General features: G+C 36.5%; 1 protein-coding gene across 5 annotated transcripts in view; it reads right to left on the bottom strand.

Annotated features, from left to right (window-relative positions):
* The window catches only part of LOC103176554 (serine/threonine-protein phosphatase 6 regulatory ankyrin repeat subunit B), a 63,440-nt gene that overhangs the window by 7,240 nt on the left and 34,894 nt on the right, over positions 1-21,306 (bottom strand). For 3 of the 5 annotated variants that reach the window (XM_042336134.1, XM_042336138.1, XM_042336137.1), the window contains exons 5-22: positions 20,297-20,497; positions 19,726-19,813; positions 18,726-18,868; positions 17,998-18,210; positions 16,536-16,614; positions 15,953-16,067; positions 12,931-13,013; positions 12,045-12,162; positions 11,653-11,721; positions 11,034-11,174; positions 10,520-10,603; positions 8,333-8,444; positions 4,909-4,935; positions 3,497-3,568; positions 3,188-3,389; positions 1,316-1,403; positions 979-1,096; positions 269-488 (exon numbers count right to left, since the gene is read on the bottom strand). In XM_042336134.1, the coding sequence (XP_042192068.1) occupies positions 269-488; positions 979-1,096; positions 1,316-1,403; positions 3,188-3,389; positions 3,497-3,568; positions 4,909-4,935; positions 8,333-8,444; positions 10,520-10,603; positions 11,034-11,174; positions 11,653-11,721; positions 12,045-12,162; positions 12,931-13,013; positions 15,953-16,067; positions 16,536-16,614; positions 17,998-18,210; positions 18,726-18,868; positions 19,726-19,813; positions 20,297-20,497 (2,173 nt within the window). The remainder of the gene's footprint in view (positions 1-268; positions 489-978; positions 1,097-1,315; positions 1,404-3,187; positions 3,390-3,496; positions 3,569-4,908; positions 4,936-8,332; positions 8,445-10,519; positions 10,604-11,033; positions 11,175-11,652; positions 11,722-12,044; positions 12,163-12,930; positions 13,014-15,952; positions 16,068-16,535; positions 16,615-17,997; positions 18,211-18,725; positions 18,869-19,725; positions 19,814-20,296; positions 20,498-21,306) is intronic. The other 2 variants (XM_042336135.1, XM_042336136.1) reach the window with 2 other exon arrangements.

Here is a 21,306-nt window from a genome sequence, read left to right as displayed (position 1 = left end):
GGGAGGTGGGTGATGGCATAGGCATAGTCAAAGAGGCTTGAACTCACAATGAGAGGGGACATCTTAAAGACAGTTAGAGGGGGCGAGAAGGAGGGGAAGAGGGAGGGAATTCCAGAGATTAGAGATGTAATTTAATACCTTGATAGAATTAACCTTTTAGTCTACGCTAGTGGAAAATTATTACAAGTCACAATGATAAGACAATATCTATTTAACAGTCAGTAAAACAATCTGCTCAGAAATCTTGGGAAACTTCAAAGGTATTTACCATTGTAGCAAGCCCAGTGCAAAGGTGTACAGCCGTAATTATCTATTAGATTTGCTAGGGAACCTATAGAAAGTGCTGCCTGTAATAAATTGCACAACAAGGTCACATGACCACATGCTGCTACGAAATGTAAAGGCGTCCTTCCTTTGGAATCACGACACAGAACAGATGCATCATGTTCCAGCAGCATTTCCACACATTCTTCATGACCTGTAACAACCTGTAATAAAAGAATAATCAGTTTGATGCCGTCTCCCTGCACTGTATTAACTTTAAAGCACATTCTCCTCGAATGACCCCAGCAGGCTCACTCTGTACTGCTCTGAGATCTACTTAATCAAAGGCAGATTGCCAAATTCAGGCAGCATTTATGTGATTTGACTGATGTGAACTTATTTAACATCAAACAGAAATATTCACAGCGAATCTAAAAAGATAACGTTTGCCCCGTAATGTAAGTACACAGGTATTGAGGGAGAGATTGTGAAAACACAAATGGAATTTTTTTTAAAAAAAACTTTGTGAGCAATTATTGTCAATCATTCACACTTGGACGTATGGCATTAATTGCTCACAAAGTACAAACTACAATAGCAAGAATAGTTTAGTAAGTACTTTGCTTTAACATTTCATATTTTGCTTTGGCTTTGTCTGAAAAGCTTGTACTTCATTTTTTAAAATAAACTCCATCGAAAAACAGCATGTCTTACCCCACGATGCAAGGCTGTGCAGCCTTGTTTATCTACTGCATCTACATTTGCACCCTTTTCAAGTAACAAAATAACTGCATCAATATGTCCATTCGCCACTGCAAGCATCATAGGCGTCCTGGTGGAGAATGTTTTAAAAGAAAGGAAAAAGTAGATTTGCATCATCTTTTAATATTGCAATATTGACATTTCTTACAATATAAAAGCATTTGGATCATTGAGAATCAAAGCTTGTTTATCGACTAAAGAACAGTTTACACAGATAACAGCTAAAGGGCAGAGGGAAATCTCCAATTAAGTCTATGCTTTATTAATTATAAAGTAAACTACAACTTACTGTCCTTTGCCATCTGTTACATCAACTGCGTCCGACCCATCTGCACTCTCTATCAATAAGCGTAGGCATGTTGTGTGACCATTGGACACTGCAAAGAAATTCAGAAGAATACCAAATGTCAATATATAGTACAAGATAATCTATCCATATCACAGCTATGCACCAATATATTTATTCATTCAGTAAATAAATGCACTAAGGGGATGTTATAGTACACTGCTTTTTCATATGCAATTATTTCACCAATATAATCAACTGACAGCTCATTGTAAACAACTGAAGTCTAATCTTGATCATTTATCATAAATATTACAGGCCCTAAATCAAGGCAGCCTAACTTTTATTAACTACGGCTTTTTTTTAAACAAAACCAAGATAAGAACAGGATAAATTGTCTCAGCAATGAATCCAGTCTGGTAAAACTTATCACTTTCCTTTTAAATTAGCTCAACTAATCCTTTGATAACCTGGGGAATACCAGTCCATTGTAAATTTCAGCACCTGGTATGCAATTTAAAGAGCTACTAAATAAATGTAAGCGCGTTTTCTGAAGGTTACTGTGAACGCTAACTAATATAGGCTACATACATTGTCGAGATCTGTAAGTGGACAATTGGTTCAGAATTATTTAAAACCATACCAACAGCCGAGTCAACTTAAGAGTCAAAAAATGATAACACATAATCATTGTGTACGAACTACAAGCTTCTGGGGTGACGCAAACATCACGATGAAGTACTTGAACAGCGTAAAATGAGAGGATTTTTGTTGCAAGAAGAACAAGACAAAGAACTAAAAGACCTAAATGTTCACTTTTAGCCTACACTTTTCAAGTCAACATACTTGGATCCATTTATTCTTCAGGAAGTAATTTCAAACCGTTTCCAGCGTTAAAAGACATTAGGACTGGAAAGTAGCATTTATATTTCCCATTCCAAAAATCTGATTCACACAGGAATGCTCATTGTGAGCACAATTAAGCATCTATTAACTGGTGCTAAACACTCATTAACTTTCTAATGTTAATCATTCACACCATTTTGTTTATGGGACATTGCTAAGTACAGACTGGCTGCAACATTTGCCTACAAGTATACACAGTCACTTTACAATAATAATCCCGTGAGGAGTTTTGTCAATGAGGTGATAAGATGCTAAATCAATTCCAAGAATTAATAATTCCAAGAATTATATTGTTATAAGAGATGGGAGTGCACCAACCTGAACATTTAGAAGCTTTAACATCTTAATGCGTCAAAATGAAAACTGTAGTAAAATTAGACTAAATACCCTGCACGATCCTAAGAATAATGTAAAATTATATGAAATATTACATTATATATTACTTGCCTAGGGCAAAACCTTGGGCAAGTTTCCGTACTCCTCAAGCATGATAATAATCTCTCAATAAAAAAAACAATTAATAATTTGGTCACTCAATCCACGACTGTTTGTGAGACACTGCTATGCCCAATTGGCTACCGTGTTTCGCCAACAAATATACAATCAATTCACTTTACAGTATATTCTGTGAAGTGCTTCGAGACCTCTAAGACGTGAAAAGCGCTATATCAAATGACCATTAGATTCCACACAAACAATTTCATTTCCTGAGGAAGGTCCCATGAAACATTTCAAAGCAAGATAGTCTAACTTTTGCAACCTATATTGTTGATATCCTACCAATTTCTTTCCAAATCAAACAGTCATTTGACGTGTACAACTGTGCTAACATGGAAAGGCAGCCCAGGATATGTATACCACAAAGTATGCGCATAATGTTAACCACACTATAGTAAGTATACAATAATAGTATAGTAGTATGAAAGATTCATATTCATATTGTAAACATTTAGTTGAAAAACAGTTTACCTGCTGCATGAAGTGGGGTTCTTTTAGCTACATTGTCTTTCACTAGGATGGAAGCACCTTGATTAATGAGAGCGTCAACACATTCCGTATGACCTCTAAATGATGATAAATCTAAGGCTGTGCGTCCATTTGCATCTTTCACATCCAGGTCAATAATGGAGTGAATAAGTACTTCAAGGGCTTGGTGATGTCCATTATAGGCCTAGGAAAGAAGGTTTTAAAACGTTCACGCAAGGGAAAAACACTTTGAGAGTAAAATATAATTCCTTGTTGAATTTTTCCAAAAAACAATCAGCATAATGAACTTACAGCCAGATGCAAAGGGCTCTTTGGAGCTGCTGAATCAGGATCATCAAAACTGCTGCCAGTTGTCTCCATAAGCTATAAAAGAAGGGGTTGTGACAATAATAAATGAATCGAAAAACAAAGTAGATACAGGTAACATTCCCAAGAAAGAATACAGCTAGTTGGCCTGAACTAAACCAGTATTTTTAAAAATTGCATTTGTTTATTGATTGGTAGGAATGCACATGCAAATGGTTCAGTTAGCCAAGTAGTTATGTCTCACTTAAATTGTGCTGTGCTTAAAAAAACATACCAAAATATTTATCCATAAACATTTATCCATAAAAATTTCATCATGCAAGAGAATAGAAATCCCAGTTTTCATTAGGCAATCTCAGACAAGCAGAAAGTTGTGAACACAGCCACGTGAAATCTTACAGCTGAAAGTGCAAGTTACCTTAAAACTGAAGTACAAACTAACAGATTTCATGGCATGCTGATACTAAAACCTTGAAAGGTGTTTTTTTCTACTGATCTATTGCTAAAAGCAATTAGGATATATTTAATAACAATAAATGCAAAATGCAAGGATTATTATTATTATTTAAATGTGAACACTGAATTGAATGAGAACATCGCATCTGCTTAAAAAAAACTAAACCAGAAGCAATTAATGGCCTGGGATAACAAAACAAGTGCTACAAGTAGTGGGAGGTGATAACAGACTATGTGCACGGGGGAAATGAGCAGTTATTTTATGAGAGCTGACGCTGGGATAGGCCTATATTTTTCCAGTATTACTTTGATGATAAAAAAATGCACTAATATATTTAGACATTGTAAATAAGTGCTCAGAATTTGAAAATTTAGCGCACTCACATCAATACAGTAGTTACAATTAGTACATTTATTTTCATGGTACTACAGGTATACTTTGCGCCAAGGACATGATTCTAAGCCAAGTGATCAAAACTGCTTTGTGTTATATTTCTCATTTGGACACAAGTGTACCTAACCAACAGTATAACTAATTTTAAACATTTTACTTCTCTCAACCGAATGGCAGGATTTCTGTGTATAGTATTATTGTTTGAGAATCTGTATTATACACAACAGAAAAACCTACAAGTCGCAGTGCAAACCCATTTTATTTTTGTAGCTCATTATAACTGCAATAATTTAAAAAAATAGATTTTCTACAAATATTGCACTTGCATAATTTTCCAAATGGGAAAGCAAAATTGGGCTTAAAGTCAGCTATTTACATGATAACATTTTGAAGTACTCTAGTTTAGTGCAATAGATCCTCACATGCAGTTTTCAGTTCAATGAAAGGAACCAAATGGGAGAAAAAAAGGATTTCATGAATCGTCATCAAATTCATTCCATTTAAGAACAGCGTGAAAGCACCATGCAAACACTTCACAATTACTTACAAACTCCAAGGAGTTTTTGCTGGCAATCTAATTAAAACAGTAAGTAGGTAATTAAAAGAAGGATCACACACATACACACAGATAAAGCAATATGGTAATGAATTTTAGCCTGTTTTAACAATGAATACTATTTTAGTCTCTGATACTCTTATAAAATTTAACAAAAATATAAAAATGCACGTTTGAAGAGTTCAGAAAATTTCCGTATTAGATGCATGGAGAGCAGATTATATTTAATAAATTGGGAGTTAAATACTCAGTTACAGTTAAAAATAAGAGTTGCTTACATTTGTTCTAACCTTTTCACAAACTTTAAAGAAAAACTTGAGTCTGGAATTCTGAACTTAAAAGTAATGAGGCCTCCTGCCTGCTTTAACTGGCCAAACATATACAGCTGCAAAAAAAAATGGCAAATGGCTTGTTATGATTTAATCCTTGAATTATTCTCAACACACATTAAAGATAATGGTGTCAAGCTTCTTAGTGGTAACACTTGCTACATTCAACAACTGCTGTCTCTTAAAATGTATGTAGACAGCAACCTTCACTAAGTTAGTGCAAGAGTTCAAACCTATTGTTTATATTCAACATTTAAATATGTTCATTACTAATTCCTAGTAAAATACGGGGCTATGTTAAAACTAATTGCATGACATTTGATTTCAAATGCAACACTGGAGATGCTTGATTTCTATTCTCACTAAAGAGGAATTTCAACATAAGAGAATAGTGGAAAGAGATGGATATGTGGATATAACAGTATTTCTGCATCCTTAGAAATACTCCTCAATAAAGGAATGAATCTTAAACAATGAAGTAACTTAAATGTGATATGAATAAACTATGCCATAAACAACAAGAGGATAGGATATTGATCCAAACAAGCCCTGGTGTACTTCCTCCACAAGAAGATAATATACATATTTAGGACTTTTCAGTCAATGAGGAAAAAATGGGTTTCAGGAAGCAAGAATATATTAAAGTTAACCAAGATTTACTGAATATAATGCAGATGCTTTGCATTCATCCAAGGCATAATTCTTTCTCTTCTCTCTCCTTCCCCTCCCAAGTCACAGCTCACCACCATCTCAAATGATACATTTGATTTAAACATTTATAATTCATAGACATCACCATTCTTGTGTGCTGAACCAAAGAACTAAAATGCATTATATAGGTCAAAGGAAAGTCCAAGACACCAAATGAAAACTCCAAAGTATAAACAAAACCTTTACTACAAATTTAATACAATAAAACAAAGTATATATGAAGCACAATTTCTTTCAAATTCAATTTTCATTTCTGGTGTAAGACAAAGTTATAATAGTAACAATCCTTGCATTTGATGCAGTGCCTTATTACGTCATTGAGACAGCTCAAAACACTTCCACTGTAAAGTGGACTGATTGTGTATTTTGTGGCTGTATCTTGTACATTGTGACTATGTGCAAATACTGTAAAAGTCTTACATATTTTCAGTTATTTATAACTTTGTATTAATTCCTAATATATCCCTGCTATTTACACCCGTTTTTTAGCTCTTGTCAGCAGTGCTAGAATTTCACCAGAAGATGGCATTCACATGTATAACATTCCAAACATTGTCTTCATATTTTCATCAGAGTTTTCAGATTATAAGCTGTCAAACAGCTCTATACCATACATTTGAACACGGAATTGAAAACAGGAAATGTTAAACTTTTGTGCCTGATGACCATTGCAACATTTCGAAGTTTGTCATGTTTTATTTGAGCAATTTGAATTCTCAATAAAAATTCAGTCCTATATTTGTAGTTGTTACCACAAGAAGCTGCAATGAATAGAAGCCAATGAAAAGTGACTGTGATTTTGTCATTTCCAATGAAAGGAGCTCCACTGCTTAAGTACGGTGCATGAAATGTGGCTTTTTCTAAAGTTCGTTTTTAAACTTTGTCCCGTTTGCCTAGCATTGTGGCCATCCTTTGGCAGAGATTGTAATAAATGAGCCAGTGAGCACACAGTCTACCCTGGCTACGGTCAATGCAGTCACAGCATCTTGGTTATTTACAAGTACACGCTTGAAAGAGAAACGAGAACCCACAAGTAATTGAGTAATAAAATAAAACACAGAAATCAACCCACGGAAAACAGCTCCAAGTAAAGCTAGGTCAGCAAGAGAAATGAAGGGTGGTCCAAGAGAGTATTATATGTGGATGTTATACTTGATTCAATAGAATTGAAGGTGAAGACTGATAATCTAATATTGTTTCAAGCTTAGCACTCATGCAAGTTGAACCACTGTAGTACAGAAGGTGGTAGGGGGCACTTGGAAAACCTACACAGCAGTGATATTCAAATAAGTCAGGTCAAGATAACAATACTTAATCAAAGCATTTATACTGCCCATTAATGTTTTGCATCAAAATAAGAACTGGTAAAGTAAGTCTCTCTTGAAGGCAGTGGCTCATGCTTAAGTTGAGTTCCATGGGAGCCAACAACCATATTGTACCTCAGCCAAGTCACCATCCTCCATGAATGAACTGAGACAGTGAGTGGTCAGCAGGCATTTCGATTGTACCAAACGGTTATATTGTCAGTGCATATTCTCACAAGTTCTGTTGTGAATTGGTTCTTGAAAATAATTCTGGCCCAACAATATTGCTGCATCTCAAGTCTATTCACGTGTCAAGTTTAAGTTTGGGTGTGGGCGACCCATCCTAGGAGTCGGGTTAATCTCTAATTTTAGCAACATTGGGGGCAAAAGCTGCAACCACAGCATTACTAAAACCTTAGGAGACATCAAAAGCTCCTGGATTTGAAAACTATGCTGAATCCAATGTAAAAGACAATTCAAAACGCCCATGAGACTTGTGGAGCTCTCTTGAGCAATTTTTGTCACCACTGATCCTAAAATATGCAGGTAACGATGGACCCACAGCTTATTCTTTCTGAATAGCCGAGTGGCCAGGAGCTTGCCTGATTGGAAGCGAGACAATGGAACATTTCAGATATTTGCAACAAGAATGGGAGCCTGAGAGGGTAGGTGATTTGTAAAAGGTTACAAAATGTCAAAAAGACCAGAGGGCAAAACATAGTTCTCTATGTTAACCAGTTTCACTCCCAGACTTTTTCCTCACACCTTGGAACCTTTTGGAAACTACCCAACCAAGAAGCGTCAAATTAGCACTCTCCACCCTGTTTTGTGAATGTCATAAGTACCACAATGCTGTTAGAATAGTTTTTAAAAATGCTGAATAGTTCAATTCCTATCTTTAATTGCATCTGGTTCTTCGGTAGAAATGTTCATCAGGTCATCAAAGTCAGCGTCAGGAAATGTAATATTCCATTTTAAGGAAAAACAATTAGATCCACTTCAGACATCACAACATTGGGACACAGCACTGTTGGATAATGAAATGAACATTTAACAAAACCTATTACTCACCAGTTCCAGACATTGCTTATGCCCATATGCAGCTGCATAGTGGACAGCATTATAACCCTGCTTGTCTCGAATTCCTGGATTGGCATCATTATGGAGCAAATAATGTAGGCATCTGCAATACATTTCACAAAAGGTAAAGGAATCCTAGCATTAGTCAATGTTTCTCCACTTCTTGCCCTCTCAAATACATGAAGTAAAGCAATAATGCTATCTAGTTGAAAGAATGAACGGCTGAAACTTGTTTTCAGGTAATGTTAATTTGTTATTCAAATATTTGCAGGTTAAGCATTTGTTTTGATTTTGACAAAAAAAATGTATTCTTTCGTATTATATGGACAAGCAAAGATTTATCAATTAAAGAAAGAATTACCTGAGCAATAATTCACTTTTTTTTTTAAAAGACAGAAGATGAGAGGTGAGGTTGCAAGATGAACTACGATAAAGGAGACATTTCTCCTCAGTCCCTCCCCCTCCCCGTTAAGTTCCCAATATCAACTGTTCCGCATTTGTTGTGGTACCCATTTGCTCCTCCATTAAATTTATCCCTCCCAATTGCCTACTGCACCACACCACCACCAACAGAGCAGTTAAGCAGTTTGAAGTTGGCCATTTGGAACGTGACAGTTTGAGTTGGCCTTTTCCTTCCCTCTCCAAGGAAAAAGAGCATGTCTGCTGCAAGTTATGTGCCCAACCAGGATCAATGATCAGGAAGTCACTGAAAGGAAAATGACAAGCAAGGCCACCTCTCTTCAAACAACATTCTTGAGGCACAGCCTGTCAGTGCACCATTTTTCGTAGGACGGGCTAAATTACACTACAGGAAGGGTTTTTGCCCCCCCATGACCCCCAGTGACTTCTTGCTTTCATTTGGTGATGAAAGTGTCAGAAAACGCAATACTCCATTCAGGCAGCCAATACCAGGTTAAGTATAAAGCAGTTAGTTGTGCATCACAAATAGTTTTATGTTGCCTTGAACCCAGAAAGCTCCGAGCTGAGATGGCATAAACTCATTCTACTTAAGCCTCTCAAAATGCAGCTCTTCATGCAGTAATTCAGGGCTGAAACTGAGCTGAGATCCCAAAGCTGAAAAGACAGTGTTTTAATTCCACTGCTTTACCCCAAAGCATCAATTTTATATAAAATATTGCAGATAGAATACACAGATGCACAGAGGTGAGCTAGTAAACAGGACAATAGAAACTCAGCAGCTTGCATGTAATGCAGACCATGTATACAAGAAGCATTTTAAGGAGGAGAAAGCATATGACCTGTACTTAGTCGTTTTCCCACAATACGTGCTGCTGCAAAAATAACACGTATTTTGGACAGACATTTTGGGATTCAAACTTTTCAGAAATCAGGTCCAAAGTTTAGCATATGGCCTGCACGCCAGGATTACATTTGATCCAATATTTGGAGCACGACAACAACCTCATTAAAACTCCTTGCGCATTTGTTTGAAGCAAGCAATTCCAGATCCACAACTCTGCACTCAAAAGTTAGCATCACTGGAAACAGATCACACAAGTTTTATAGTGTGTTCACTTTAATATCAGAATTCTGCAGGAGCAGCTGAACCTTGCAAACATTACTAGTTTCCAAAACAATTAAACTAGTTTTCATATTTCATCTTACCCAGAAAAAGAAATACTACATTAGCCATAATGTATATAAATTCTGTTTTACATTTCAATTCACATGGTGATTACAAATTATAAGGACCTTATAGTTTCGCCATTATTTCAGTTTTCAAATATTTTTATACCTTCAGAAAATTCAATGAACAATAATAAACTTGCAATTTACATAGCACTTCTCATAGAGGTTTATGTTTTTCACTTAAAAATGACATACTTGCTCTAGGACCATATTTATATTTTGGAAGTCATTTATTTATATATTTGTAGGAAAGGTTTATCCATAAATCTAAAAAAGGAGGCAACATGACAGCTTTTCTAAATTGGTTTAATCACATATTATTGCCACTTGAAATTGATGTTTCATGAACACATCAGTGCTCTAAAAATAAAACTCCTCTCGTCTTTGTTTGAAGCAAGCAATTTGAGACCCATAACTCCACACTCAAAAGTTAGTAAAACCACAGAGCACAATTTGAAGCCCAAAGCAGCAGGAACAATCATGGAAGTTTTAGTTCACGTTGTTACGTCTGGAAATTTTCAAACTTACAACGAGGCCTCCTTTTCTTTCGTCTCATTTGTGTTATCAACGTCTTCAATATTTTCATCTGAATTTTCCAAGATATTTTTTTTCCTTGGTGAAAGAATCAAAACATTCAACGGGTTTAAGGTTTTTAAAAACTTTAAATTTACTGAAATTTCAAAAGTAAATGTGATTGTTAACCTGTACGTTCTGTCATTGGAAAGGGTTTACAATGTCAAAGATGTAATTAAATCACAATTCCTATCCCTCCTCTTTTACTGCTCATTTATATCAACTAATTTTGTCATATAATACCAATTTAGGGGAAGAACAGAGAGTTAAAGTATTTGGAGTTGCACTAAAATACACTAGAAACATCAGAAGTGCTTCTCTTTTTCCCCACAGATTGAAATGTACTCTGTATAATAGAATTATTTCAAAGTGAATTCAAGATCAATGTGTTTTATGAATAAAGACAAATTTAGCCACAAGAGATGCTGCAGATCCACACACCATATCATGCATGAATAGATGTTCTTACTTTTTGTCCATGTCTGATGCTGCAGCATAGTGCAAAGCAGTGCAGCCTCGCTCATCAGTTTCATTAATGTTGGTTCCTGTTGTCACCAGTGTCATAATAGACTGGTAATTACAATTTGCAGCTGCATAATGCAGTGGGGTCCTATAAAATATTAAAGTTAAAAAAAGTTTTCAGTAATAGCTAAGATCAGTATTACACAAAGATTCAGATCTTGCAAATTATTCTGCTTTTAATCAGAAAGATGTTTCAAGGAGTTTAGAAAAGCTAATCAAAATGCACAATATTCATCTTTTCTTCATTCAGATTGACATCTTTGTCAAATTGTATGCTTAAATCCTACTTGTAAATGCAATAGTTCTCCATCGGTTCGGCCTTTAAATTCAATTATTTCAAATATTCATACAAGATTTAACTGCTACAGTTCAGCTGGCATTCACAAGGAGACAAGTATGAAATAACACTATTAATTGTACATGTAGCTGGAGATACTAAAATACACTAGAAACATCTTATGATCATCATAACTAATAACACATTTTAAGATTACATTTTAAGATCACAATTTTGATCAGATATAATCACAATTACTATTATGAATAGTTTAAAGAAGACCACGCACCGGCCACATCTGTCCTTCTTATTGAAATCCGCTCCACTGCTCAACAGCAGTTTTATACAATCTACGTTGCTGTGTGATGAAGCATACAGTACATTACTATGACATTACATATAATTTGTCTCAATAAAGGGCAAGCCCAACTGAATTAGAAAAAGGAGACAGCGCATTAACTGGAGTAACAGATTCAATGAACCAAAGATTCAGCCCACACAAACATCAAAAAATACCATTTCAACAATGCTTGTTCAATACAGGTTTGAATGTCAGAGGTGTGGAAAAAAAGCAGATAAATACCTTGACCAAAGAGTGAAACAATAATTGGATTTTAACAAAATAGAACAAAGTAACATTTGAGCTGGTAGATGTGTCTTTTAGAAAATAAACTCACTCACCCTCCTGCTGCAGCAGCATGAAGACAAGTCCTTCCAAAAGTATCTGGAGTGTCTATCTCAAAGCCTGCAGACAGGACTCGCTCATTACTAAATGAGGAAACAATGCTATATTTTTGCCCTAGTGAACCACAAGAAATATTGCAAAACAGAAATCAGTTAGCAAATGCAAGAGTTCACAAACTGCCCAAAGCAAGTGATCGCCATGGAAACCGATCAAAGGCTGCTCAACCTTACAATAAAAATGAGCTGCTGCACTAGGCATAGCACTCAAGGAACATACACAATGCTGTGGAAGAAAGCCTCTTGGTTTACTCACAATCACATTCCATTATTTTACTCAATTACACCAACTCATTCCACATAGTAAAAGTGCATTTATTTTGTAAAAATAGATTGAAAGGAGATTTGCTTGCTGTGGGCAGGCGAAGAAGCCAAACAGTCAGTAACAGAAATAAACCAGTCACACAAAGCATGTATTCTACAATCAATTCCTTGAATTACTAAAAAATTCAAGATCAGTACAACAGTTCTGCATGCTTATGCAATGGTGAATAAGTTAAATTAAAAAAGGTTACCCACTTTCACAAGACTTGGAATTATGTAAAAACTGACAATTTATAACAATCAGGATTCAGCAGTTTCAACCTGTGCCAAGTTAAACAATTCTGCCCACTGATTTTTGAAACAATACAGGATACTACGATCATTGACACACAGGCACTCAGGAAAGCCTTGGGTTGTATTTCATTACTCATAATGAAGCATGTATAAGAGCACACAATGTTAGAGGAAGCCATTCAGAAATTTGCCAAGCTGCCCAGACTTGAATTGCAAGAGGCCTGTTCATAAAAGTACTATGAATCAAGATTGTTTTTAATACACTTGCCTGAAGTCAACAACTTCCTGCAACAGTCAGCATGTGCATTTAGTGCTGCTAAATGCAAGGGAAACATTCCATGGACACCACGCCTATAAAAGATATATCACAAAATCAGGCCAAGTTATATAATCAGATTTCATGTACATTTTTACATTTCTACATAATTGTATTTTATTATGTGCACAAGTGAAGAAAATGTACTGGTAAATATATCAATTGGCCAGAATACACATTTTCTGCTTTCCACAGCACAATATTTCTAATTGAGTTGTTAAAAGCACTGGTCTAATGCAGACCTGGTGTGGGAAGGATAATAATAATAATAATCCTTGCAATTGATATAGCGCTTTTCACTACGGGAGGATATCCCAAAGCGCTTCACAGAACACACTGTAAAGTGAATTGACTGTATATTTGTGGGCGAACGCGGCAGCCAATTGCGCACAGCAATGTCCCACAAACAGTCGTAGATTGAAAATGACCATTTTTTTTTATTATTGTTTTTGGAGGGATTATTATTAGACGTGTGGAGTAAGGAAACTTGCCCAAGGTTTCGCCCTGCCTGGATTTGAACTCAGGTCTCTCGCTTGCAAAGCAAGTGCTCTAACCACTGAGCTACAGGACTCCACTATTTCTAGATTTGATCTAGATTTAATTTCAAATTGATTTGAGCTTGGACAACAACAAAAACCCCATAAATTGGTGAAATGGGAGGAGGGAGGGGGGGGGAAATTAGTCAGGGCTCCACTCGTGATTATGATCCAATGACCCATGCTAGAGTTATGCACATGTGTGGATGTAGGATCATACTTCAATGCGATCCCCTTCAGAGTCAAATCTCTTGTCGATAATTCAGATTAGACTTACACAATGGTTACTTGGTTGGAGTATCAATGAGCAAGTGGCAGCATTGGAGTCCTGTACAAATCAGCACTCAAGAAAAATAAAACAATTTTGTTCTGAGAAGAGTTTTCACATACAAGATTTTAAAAAATTGTCATTTGTTTCATAGCTGTTTGTGGGATATCATTGTGCGCAAGTGAGCTGCTGAGCTTGCCTAGAAATACACAGCCACTCCACTTCACAGTAAATACCTTGAAGCGCTTTGAGATGCCCTTCCAGTGGGAAAGGCACTATAACCAAATTCAAGTATTATTGCACAGACAACTAATTCTTAAACTCAGTCATGCGGCACCAGGTTGCTGAGTAGAAAAAGACAATTTCAGCAGCGAGCAAGATAACAAAAGTCTTGGCTCCCCTGTCTCCAGAAACCAGGAGCTGGGATTGGAAGAAAGGCCAATAGAGGAAATGAAAAATTAATTATTTAATAGTCAATCTTAAGTTTGGAGTACTTCTATGATTCTAAAGGAACAGGCGAATCAACCGTGATCACTCTCGACTCTCGACAAGTATTTCAAAAAGGATATATTTTACAAATGCCAAACCTCACAAGGTCTAAAAATACCTTAATCTGAGCTTCCGCAGGTTTTATGAAAGTAAAAGTTTGATAGATGTATTATTTCCAACATGGGACCATATACACTTCTGAAACTTTCCAAGTGGAAAATCCAGCAGTAGGTGTTTTAAAAAAAAATATTTCTGGGGATTCCAGTTCAATCAAATTTTTGCAATTTCATACCACTTCCAAGAAGGCAGCCCACAACTATAATAATAATCCTTGCATTTGATATAGCGCTTTTCACTTTGGGAGGACATCCCAAAGCGCTTCACAGAACACACTGTAAAGTGAATTGACTGTATATTTGTGGGCGAACGCGGCAGCCAATTGCGCACAGCAATGTCCCACAAACAGTCGTAGATTGAAAATGACCAATTTATTATTGTTTTGGGTTTTGGAGGGATTATCATTCCCATCAACCTCATACAGTTTGAGTTTCAAGAGAAACTGGAAATTAAAGTGCTGCTTTGAAACTTATTCCAGTGGTTTAGTAAAGAGTGGTAAGGTGCTAAATCATTCAGCACTTGGATTTTAATCTGTGCCCATAATTCATATATGGCACTTTCCTGAGTTGTCTGTGGGAGGAGGAAAGAAGATTGGTAAACATTCAAGGCAACATTACTTACTTTGATGCAATATATAATGTGAAGCGCTTTGAGACATCTCAATATGATAAACTACATAAAATGCAAGGATTATTATCACTATGATGCTGCTCGTTTGTTTTTTGTATGAACATGGAAAACTGCAGTGTTACTACTCTCCATCTGTCACTTAATTGACATTTTCACATTTCATGGTTCTATTCAATTAAAGTGGTGCCAGGGGGCAACTCTCCCACTCTATCTAGGTTGATTGATTTTAGGAAAGTGTGCAAAGTTGGTAACATTCTCTTTGTGACTGGCTACAAGGAGGCTCCTTCACGCCTGGTACCTTTTCGTTTATTATTAGTTGCAAATCAACCAGGAAGCCTACAGTCTCGAACACACCCATTTAGTTCATCTAAAAAAAAATCCTTTGACGAACTCTTCTCAACAGCCTCCTACACCATTATCTTGTGCACTCTTAAATAATACTTGCATTTGATATAGCATCTTGTCACGTTGGAAGGACGTCTCAAGGTACTTCACAGGATTTACTGTGAAATGGAGTCACTGCATGTATGTATAGGCAAATGCGGCATCACAAAATTGCACACAGCCATGAAACGAATGACCAATTTTATATGGGGGACTTGTTGGCCAGGACACTGGGAGCACTGCCTTCTATTTTTGAATAGTGCCTCAAGATCTTTAATGTCCACCTGAAAGGGGACCTCAGTTTAACGCCTCACCTAAAAGACGGCAGCTCCGACAACGTAACACACCATCAGCATTGCACTGGAGTGTCAGCCTAGACTGTGAGTTCAGGGCCCGATGTGGAAAATAGAAAGGACTGTTCATTGTGCTGGTCATGCTTGTTGTGACTTGTAAAACTTTTTCTGTACACTGTACTCGTTTGTTGCGTCCGGTTGTTATTCCTACATATTGTAAAATTTCATAGATGCACCATACTTCTTTGGTAACTTACCTTGCCGTTTCAGCTCCACTGGTTATCAAGGTATTAATCAGAAGTTCATGCCCATATCTGGAAGCCACATGCAATGGGGTATTGCCGTCTATATCAACGCAGTCTATCTCACCACCTTCAAAAGGAAATGAGCAACATTTAAAAAAAATTATAATGGACAACAGAAAATATTCTTTATATGTTCAACAGTGTCTGCCAGATCAATGATCAGAGCTCCCCTGACTTCAAGACAGTAAATTTTTTCCATACTATTGAAAATACACAAGAAGGGACAAGAATATGAAGGGGCAAGTGGAGGAGGTGGGTGTCTAAGGAGGAGGAAGCAAATTCTGATGGGTGGAGGCTCATATGGAATATAAGCATCGGCACAGACAGGTTGGGCAGAATAGGCCTGTTTTGATGCTACAAGATTCCATGTAATATTGAAAACTGCTTTTATTTATTTCTCTGCAATACTTACATCAATTATACACCATTTACATAAAATAAATTTGCTAAAATGTGATGACCAATAGCAATTGTCCTCGTTTTTAATGAATGTCAAATTAGCCCATGCAACAGAAAAAAAAATATTTCAACACACCATTTTGAATGAGAGTTTGTGATCGTGTGAACCTTCCATGGACTGCGGTCATGTGTAATGGACTCTTGCCATCTTTACTCTGAAAAATAACAAATTTCATGGTCATTTTGGATATACGTTCAATTGGAAATGGTCTTAAATAACCACATAAACACAATACATGCAGATCTGGTGTTTAGCCCAAACTGAAAATATTCAGCAGGTCTGTTATTACAAGAAAGTTGCTAAAATCTGTGCATCAGCTTTGAAATCGACCAGGTTGCTACACACAACAAACCGACTGGGACCAAGCAGGTTTCCGTTATAACAAAAAATTACATTTATATTGCCTTTCACAATGTCCCAATTATAGATATAGACCCTTATAATTATATTGAATTACATTTATAAATTTAAATTCATAATTATATTAAATTATAAATTTAGATATGTTACAATAATCAATATTTATAATCACAATAATTAATAATTATAGTTTATAGACCCTTGTACTGGTCTATGTTTTGAATCCTTCAAGGAACTCCACAGTTAAGCAGAGTACCAGATACATTACAAGAGGCTATTTTTCTTAAGACAATGAGGATGCCAAGCCTCATCAAAGAATCTACCATGTGTTGAACTGGTTTTCGTCTTGTGCTGTGCCAAATGGTATCCCACATGGACTAGTCTGACCTAAAGTCAAGTTTGTATTTACAACTAAATAGTAGGTTGTTGTGTATGAGAAACATAACCTTTTACACATCTTTTTTATAGATAGATGCAATAGTTAATTATTTCAGCTGGGAAGGAAAAAGCACTGATTGACAGGGATGAGAGGTCATGAAAGATGCTGCTATTGTTAACACCATAAACATTTTGAAAAGGTAGAGGAAAATCAATGCATCAAACATTTTTCAATATTCCAAGCATTTATTTGGAAAGAAAGAGGAAGAAATAACAGCATTCAAAACAGCAAAATGATTTCCAAACATTTGTTTAGATCTCTTTTCAACCACAGAAAGTAAGTCAAATATTTATTATGAGGTCCAAGATATACAGTATTTTCAAGACGGCAAGGCAAACTACTCAAGTATGAGGAAGGTGAGTGAAAGACTACTAACATCACAAGTTTCCTCTGTTTATTTAAAGATTTGCTCCCAGATAAATGTACAATATTCTTCTCTCGCCCACCCTCCAGGAAGATAGGGCATGCAGAATACATAATCCCTGCATTTGATATGTATAACCTGGTCTCAAAACAGATTAAAGACGATTAGTTAGGCCATGGAATTCTAAGAAACCATGAGTTGAAAATTATTTTGAAAGTTAAAGTGGAGATTTGATATCTAGAGAGTTAAGCTTTGAATGAAAAATCTAAATGTATTTCTGGTTTGTCACCTATCAATACTAAATAAATCAATGAATTGACAAAAATAAATCATGTTCCCTTTGAAAAACAAGACACGAAAATGTAAAAATTTACCTGGAAGTTTACATCTGATCCATTATTCACTAATAGTTCAAGACACAAAGCACCATGAGTTGAAGCAGCAGCAAAGTGCAAAGGGGTGAATCCCTTATTGTTGGGCTGATTTACATTAGCACCATAGTCAATGAGTTCATTGACCACAGCATCTTGACCGTTGTAACAGGCAATGTGGAGTGCTGTATTTCCATAGGAATTTGGTTCATCAATCTGTCATTAGAAAATTCAACAGTTGTACAATTAAGTGAAGAGCAGCAAATCAATAGAATGTTCAACATAGTCAATATTAACAAACATAATAAAACACCATTTTAAACCTGCACTGCATTAACATTTGGAGACATTGTCTTATATGGGAGAGCAACATAAGTGTGCAATACAAAATCTATGAACAGAGTGATATTGGTTTCAATCAACTGTAAAAGCAAGATAGTGCACGAACAACAACAAATTGCATTTACGCCTTTCATGTCGGAAGGACATCCCAAGGTACTGAATGACACAAGCAGAGAAAGTCAGTCAAAACTACTGCCCTGCTGGTCACCGCAAGCACTGGTGAGCACAATTAAAGAGAGATAGCTTTGGAACATCTGAACACTTGCTGCATCTTAAAGCTTTATTCCCTACATGAAACTTAAAACTCTAATCCCCCCAAAAACCCAAATCAAATCCAGAAGGATTTGAAACTCGCTCTACGTATACCCTTCAACAAAACCAACACTTACTTCGACCGCAAGATTAATCAGGTGCTTCACCACACTAATCTTCCCATTGGATGCAGCTGCATGGAGTGGGGTGTAACCTTTTTTATCCTTGCAAGTAACTTCCGCTCCATGACTCACCAGCAAAGAAAGTAGTTCAACATGACCTGTGATACATTTAAAACATTGAGTGCCTTACACCAAATTCAAAATGCAACATCTCTGCACGTGGATTTGATAGAATAGACAATAATCCAATTTGCATTTATAAAGCAACCTTCATCTGGCTGACCTGGGGACAGGGCTCTGGTGCTGGGTGTTTGCCATGTACAGATATGGTGTTGGCATTGGCACATGTCCCACTCCAAATCCCCAAACTTTAAAAAAAATTATGTGTGTCTCAATCCACGACTGTTTGTGGGACACTCTGTGTGCAATTGGCTGCCACGTTTTGCCCACAAAATATAGTCAATTAACTTTACACCATACTCTGTGAAGCACATTGAGACGTCTCAACAATGTGATAAGGCACTATATCAAGTACAAGGATTATTATTATTAACACGAGCACAGAAATGCACACCCAATATACATTAATAAGCCTTCAGAAGCTTACAGATCGGAGCAAATATTGTGGTCTAAATTTCTACCACTGAATAATGCACACCACAATCAGATAGTTCCATGGACCAGTAGGACAGTTCCCAATCTCCTTTGTGCCTCTGCCAGAGAAAAAATAGAGCCTTTCATGCTTTGAGTTATAAGGAAATGTACCTTCTCAGACTGGGATGAACAGTTTATTATCTAAAAAAGCAATAGTACAGGGGACTAGTTTCCAAAAATATGCTGGGAGTGGGAAAGCAAATTTGATTGCAGAAACCTTTATAAGTTCATTTTAGCTTTATTATTGAAATTTCCTAAACTTTGACCTTCAAATAAAGATAGCACATAATTCACATGCATTTTGCATAAACATAATTGGTTTAAATATTCAAATAAGTATTTTGAAGAATATATTACTCACCCATATAAGCTGCCCAGTGCAAAGCTCTTCTATCCTTCTTATCAAAAGCATTAATATTGGCCCCTTTTGCTAATAGGAGATTTACCATCTGAAGAAGGGAGAAAGAAAAACATACACAAGTTTTAAAATTCAGCATTGCTACATCATTCAGAGTTCAATTTAAATGCTCAGAAAAAAATGTGCTTTCCAAAGTATCCGCTGAAGAAGTCGGTGTTACAAAAATGAGGAGTGAATGATGCTAATCAATTAAAAATATTATAAAATATTCAGAATGCATGAATGCACAGTATGTGCTGCGTGTGTATATATACATATACAAACACATAGAATTGAAGATGACATCTCATCCAAAGGATGGCACCAACTACAAATCAGTGCACTCTGAGCCCAGCACTATTTCCACTCAGTCAAAGATGACATTCTAAATCCTAACAATTGGCCTTGAACCCAGAATCTTCTGACTCAGAGACGAGCATTCTACTAACTGAGACAGGCTGACACCTAAATGACAGTTCATCACAATGCTCCCTGACATAAACTAAGTTTGCACACTGACAATTGTTTGACATACCTCTATATGCCCATTGAGTGCAGCATGGTGCAGGGCTGTCCTGCCCCCTCTGTCAGACACATTGACACTGCTAAGAAACGGAATTATAGCTTCTGCACAGTTTACAGCCTTGTTCGCAGCCGCTACATGCAGCGGTGTCTGCCAATTTTTGTCCCGCGCATTGACATCTGCAGAATGTTTTATCAAAATGTGGACAGCTTCCTAAAAGAATAGAAAAAATTATTAAACACATTGGTTTGCTAAAACTAAATAAACTTTTTTTATAAAAAGGAAAATTCATTTTCCTCACACATTGATCTGTGGCAAGCAAGTATTTATCTTAGGGTGCATTTCTAATTCTCTCCAGCAGCTCAATTTAAAACCTTCCTCTTCCAGCCAATAACGCATGCAAACAGGGTGAAATCTTGTCTCCAATTTGCAAAACATATGATGGCTCTCTCAACATAGCCACAGCTATGCACAGGTATATGCGTCATTTCTGCCACAATGTACTTCTCCACATAAAGACAAGTGTGGAGTGTATTGGCTAGAGCACTCGTCTCACAAGCGAGGTTGGGTTCTATTCCCAGACAGAGCGAAATGTTGGGCAAGTTTCCTTACTCCTCACGCCTCTCTTTACCTAGTAGTAAGTAGGAATCCGGTTGTTAGTCGATTAGAGGATCGCTTTTCCGGAAGTAATAATTCCTTCCAAAAAAAATATTAAATTGGTCACTCAATCCACGACTGTTTGTGGGACACTGCGGTGGGCAATTGGCTGCCATATTTCACCGACAATATACAGTCAATTCACTTTACAATATATTCTTTGTAGTGCTTTGAGACGTCTCGAAGACATGATAAGGTGCCATATCAAACACAAGAATTATTGTATCAATGGCTTTTTAAGAACTAGATTGCAGGTTTTATTAAGCCCCCACCCATCAAAAAACATGCTTAATATAACTGATACTTTTTCACTCCCAAACCCTCTTCACGTAGCAGACCGCTGTTCCATTATCTTTAATATTAAA

Source organism: Callorhinchus milii, unplaced genomic scaffold (assembly GCF_018977255.1).
Source record: "Callorhinchus milii isolate IMCB2004 unplaced genomic scaffold, IMCB_Cmil_1.0 Scaffold6, whole genome shotgun sequence".
NCBI lineage: Eukaryota > Metazoa > Chordata > Chondrichthyes > Chimaeriformes > Callorhinchidae > Callorhinchus > Callorhinchus milii.
This window is presented reverse-complemented; position numbering and strand designations above follow the sequence as displayed.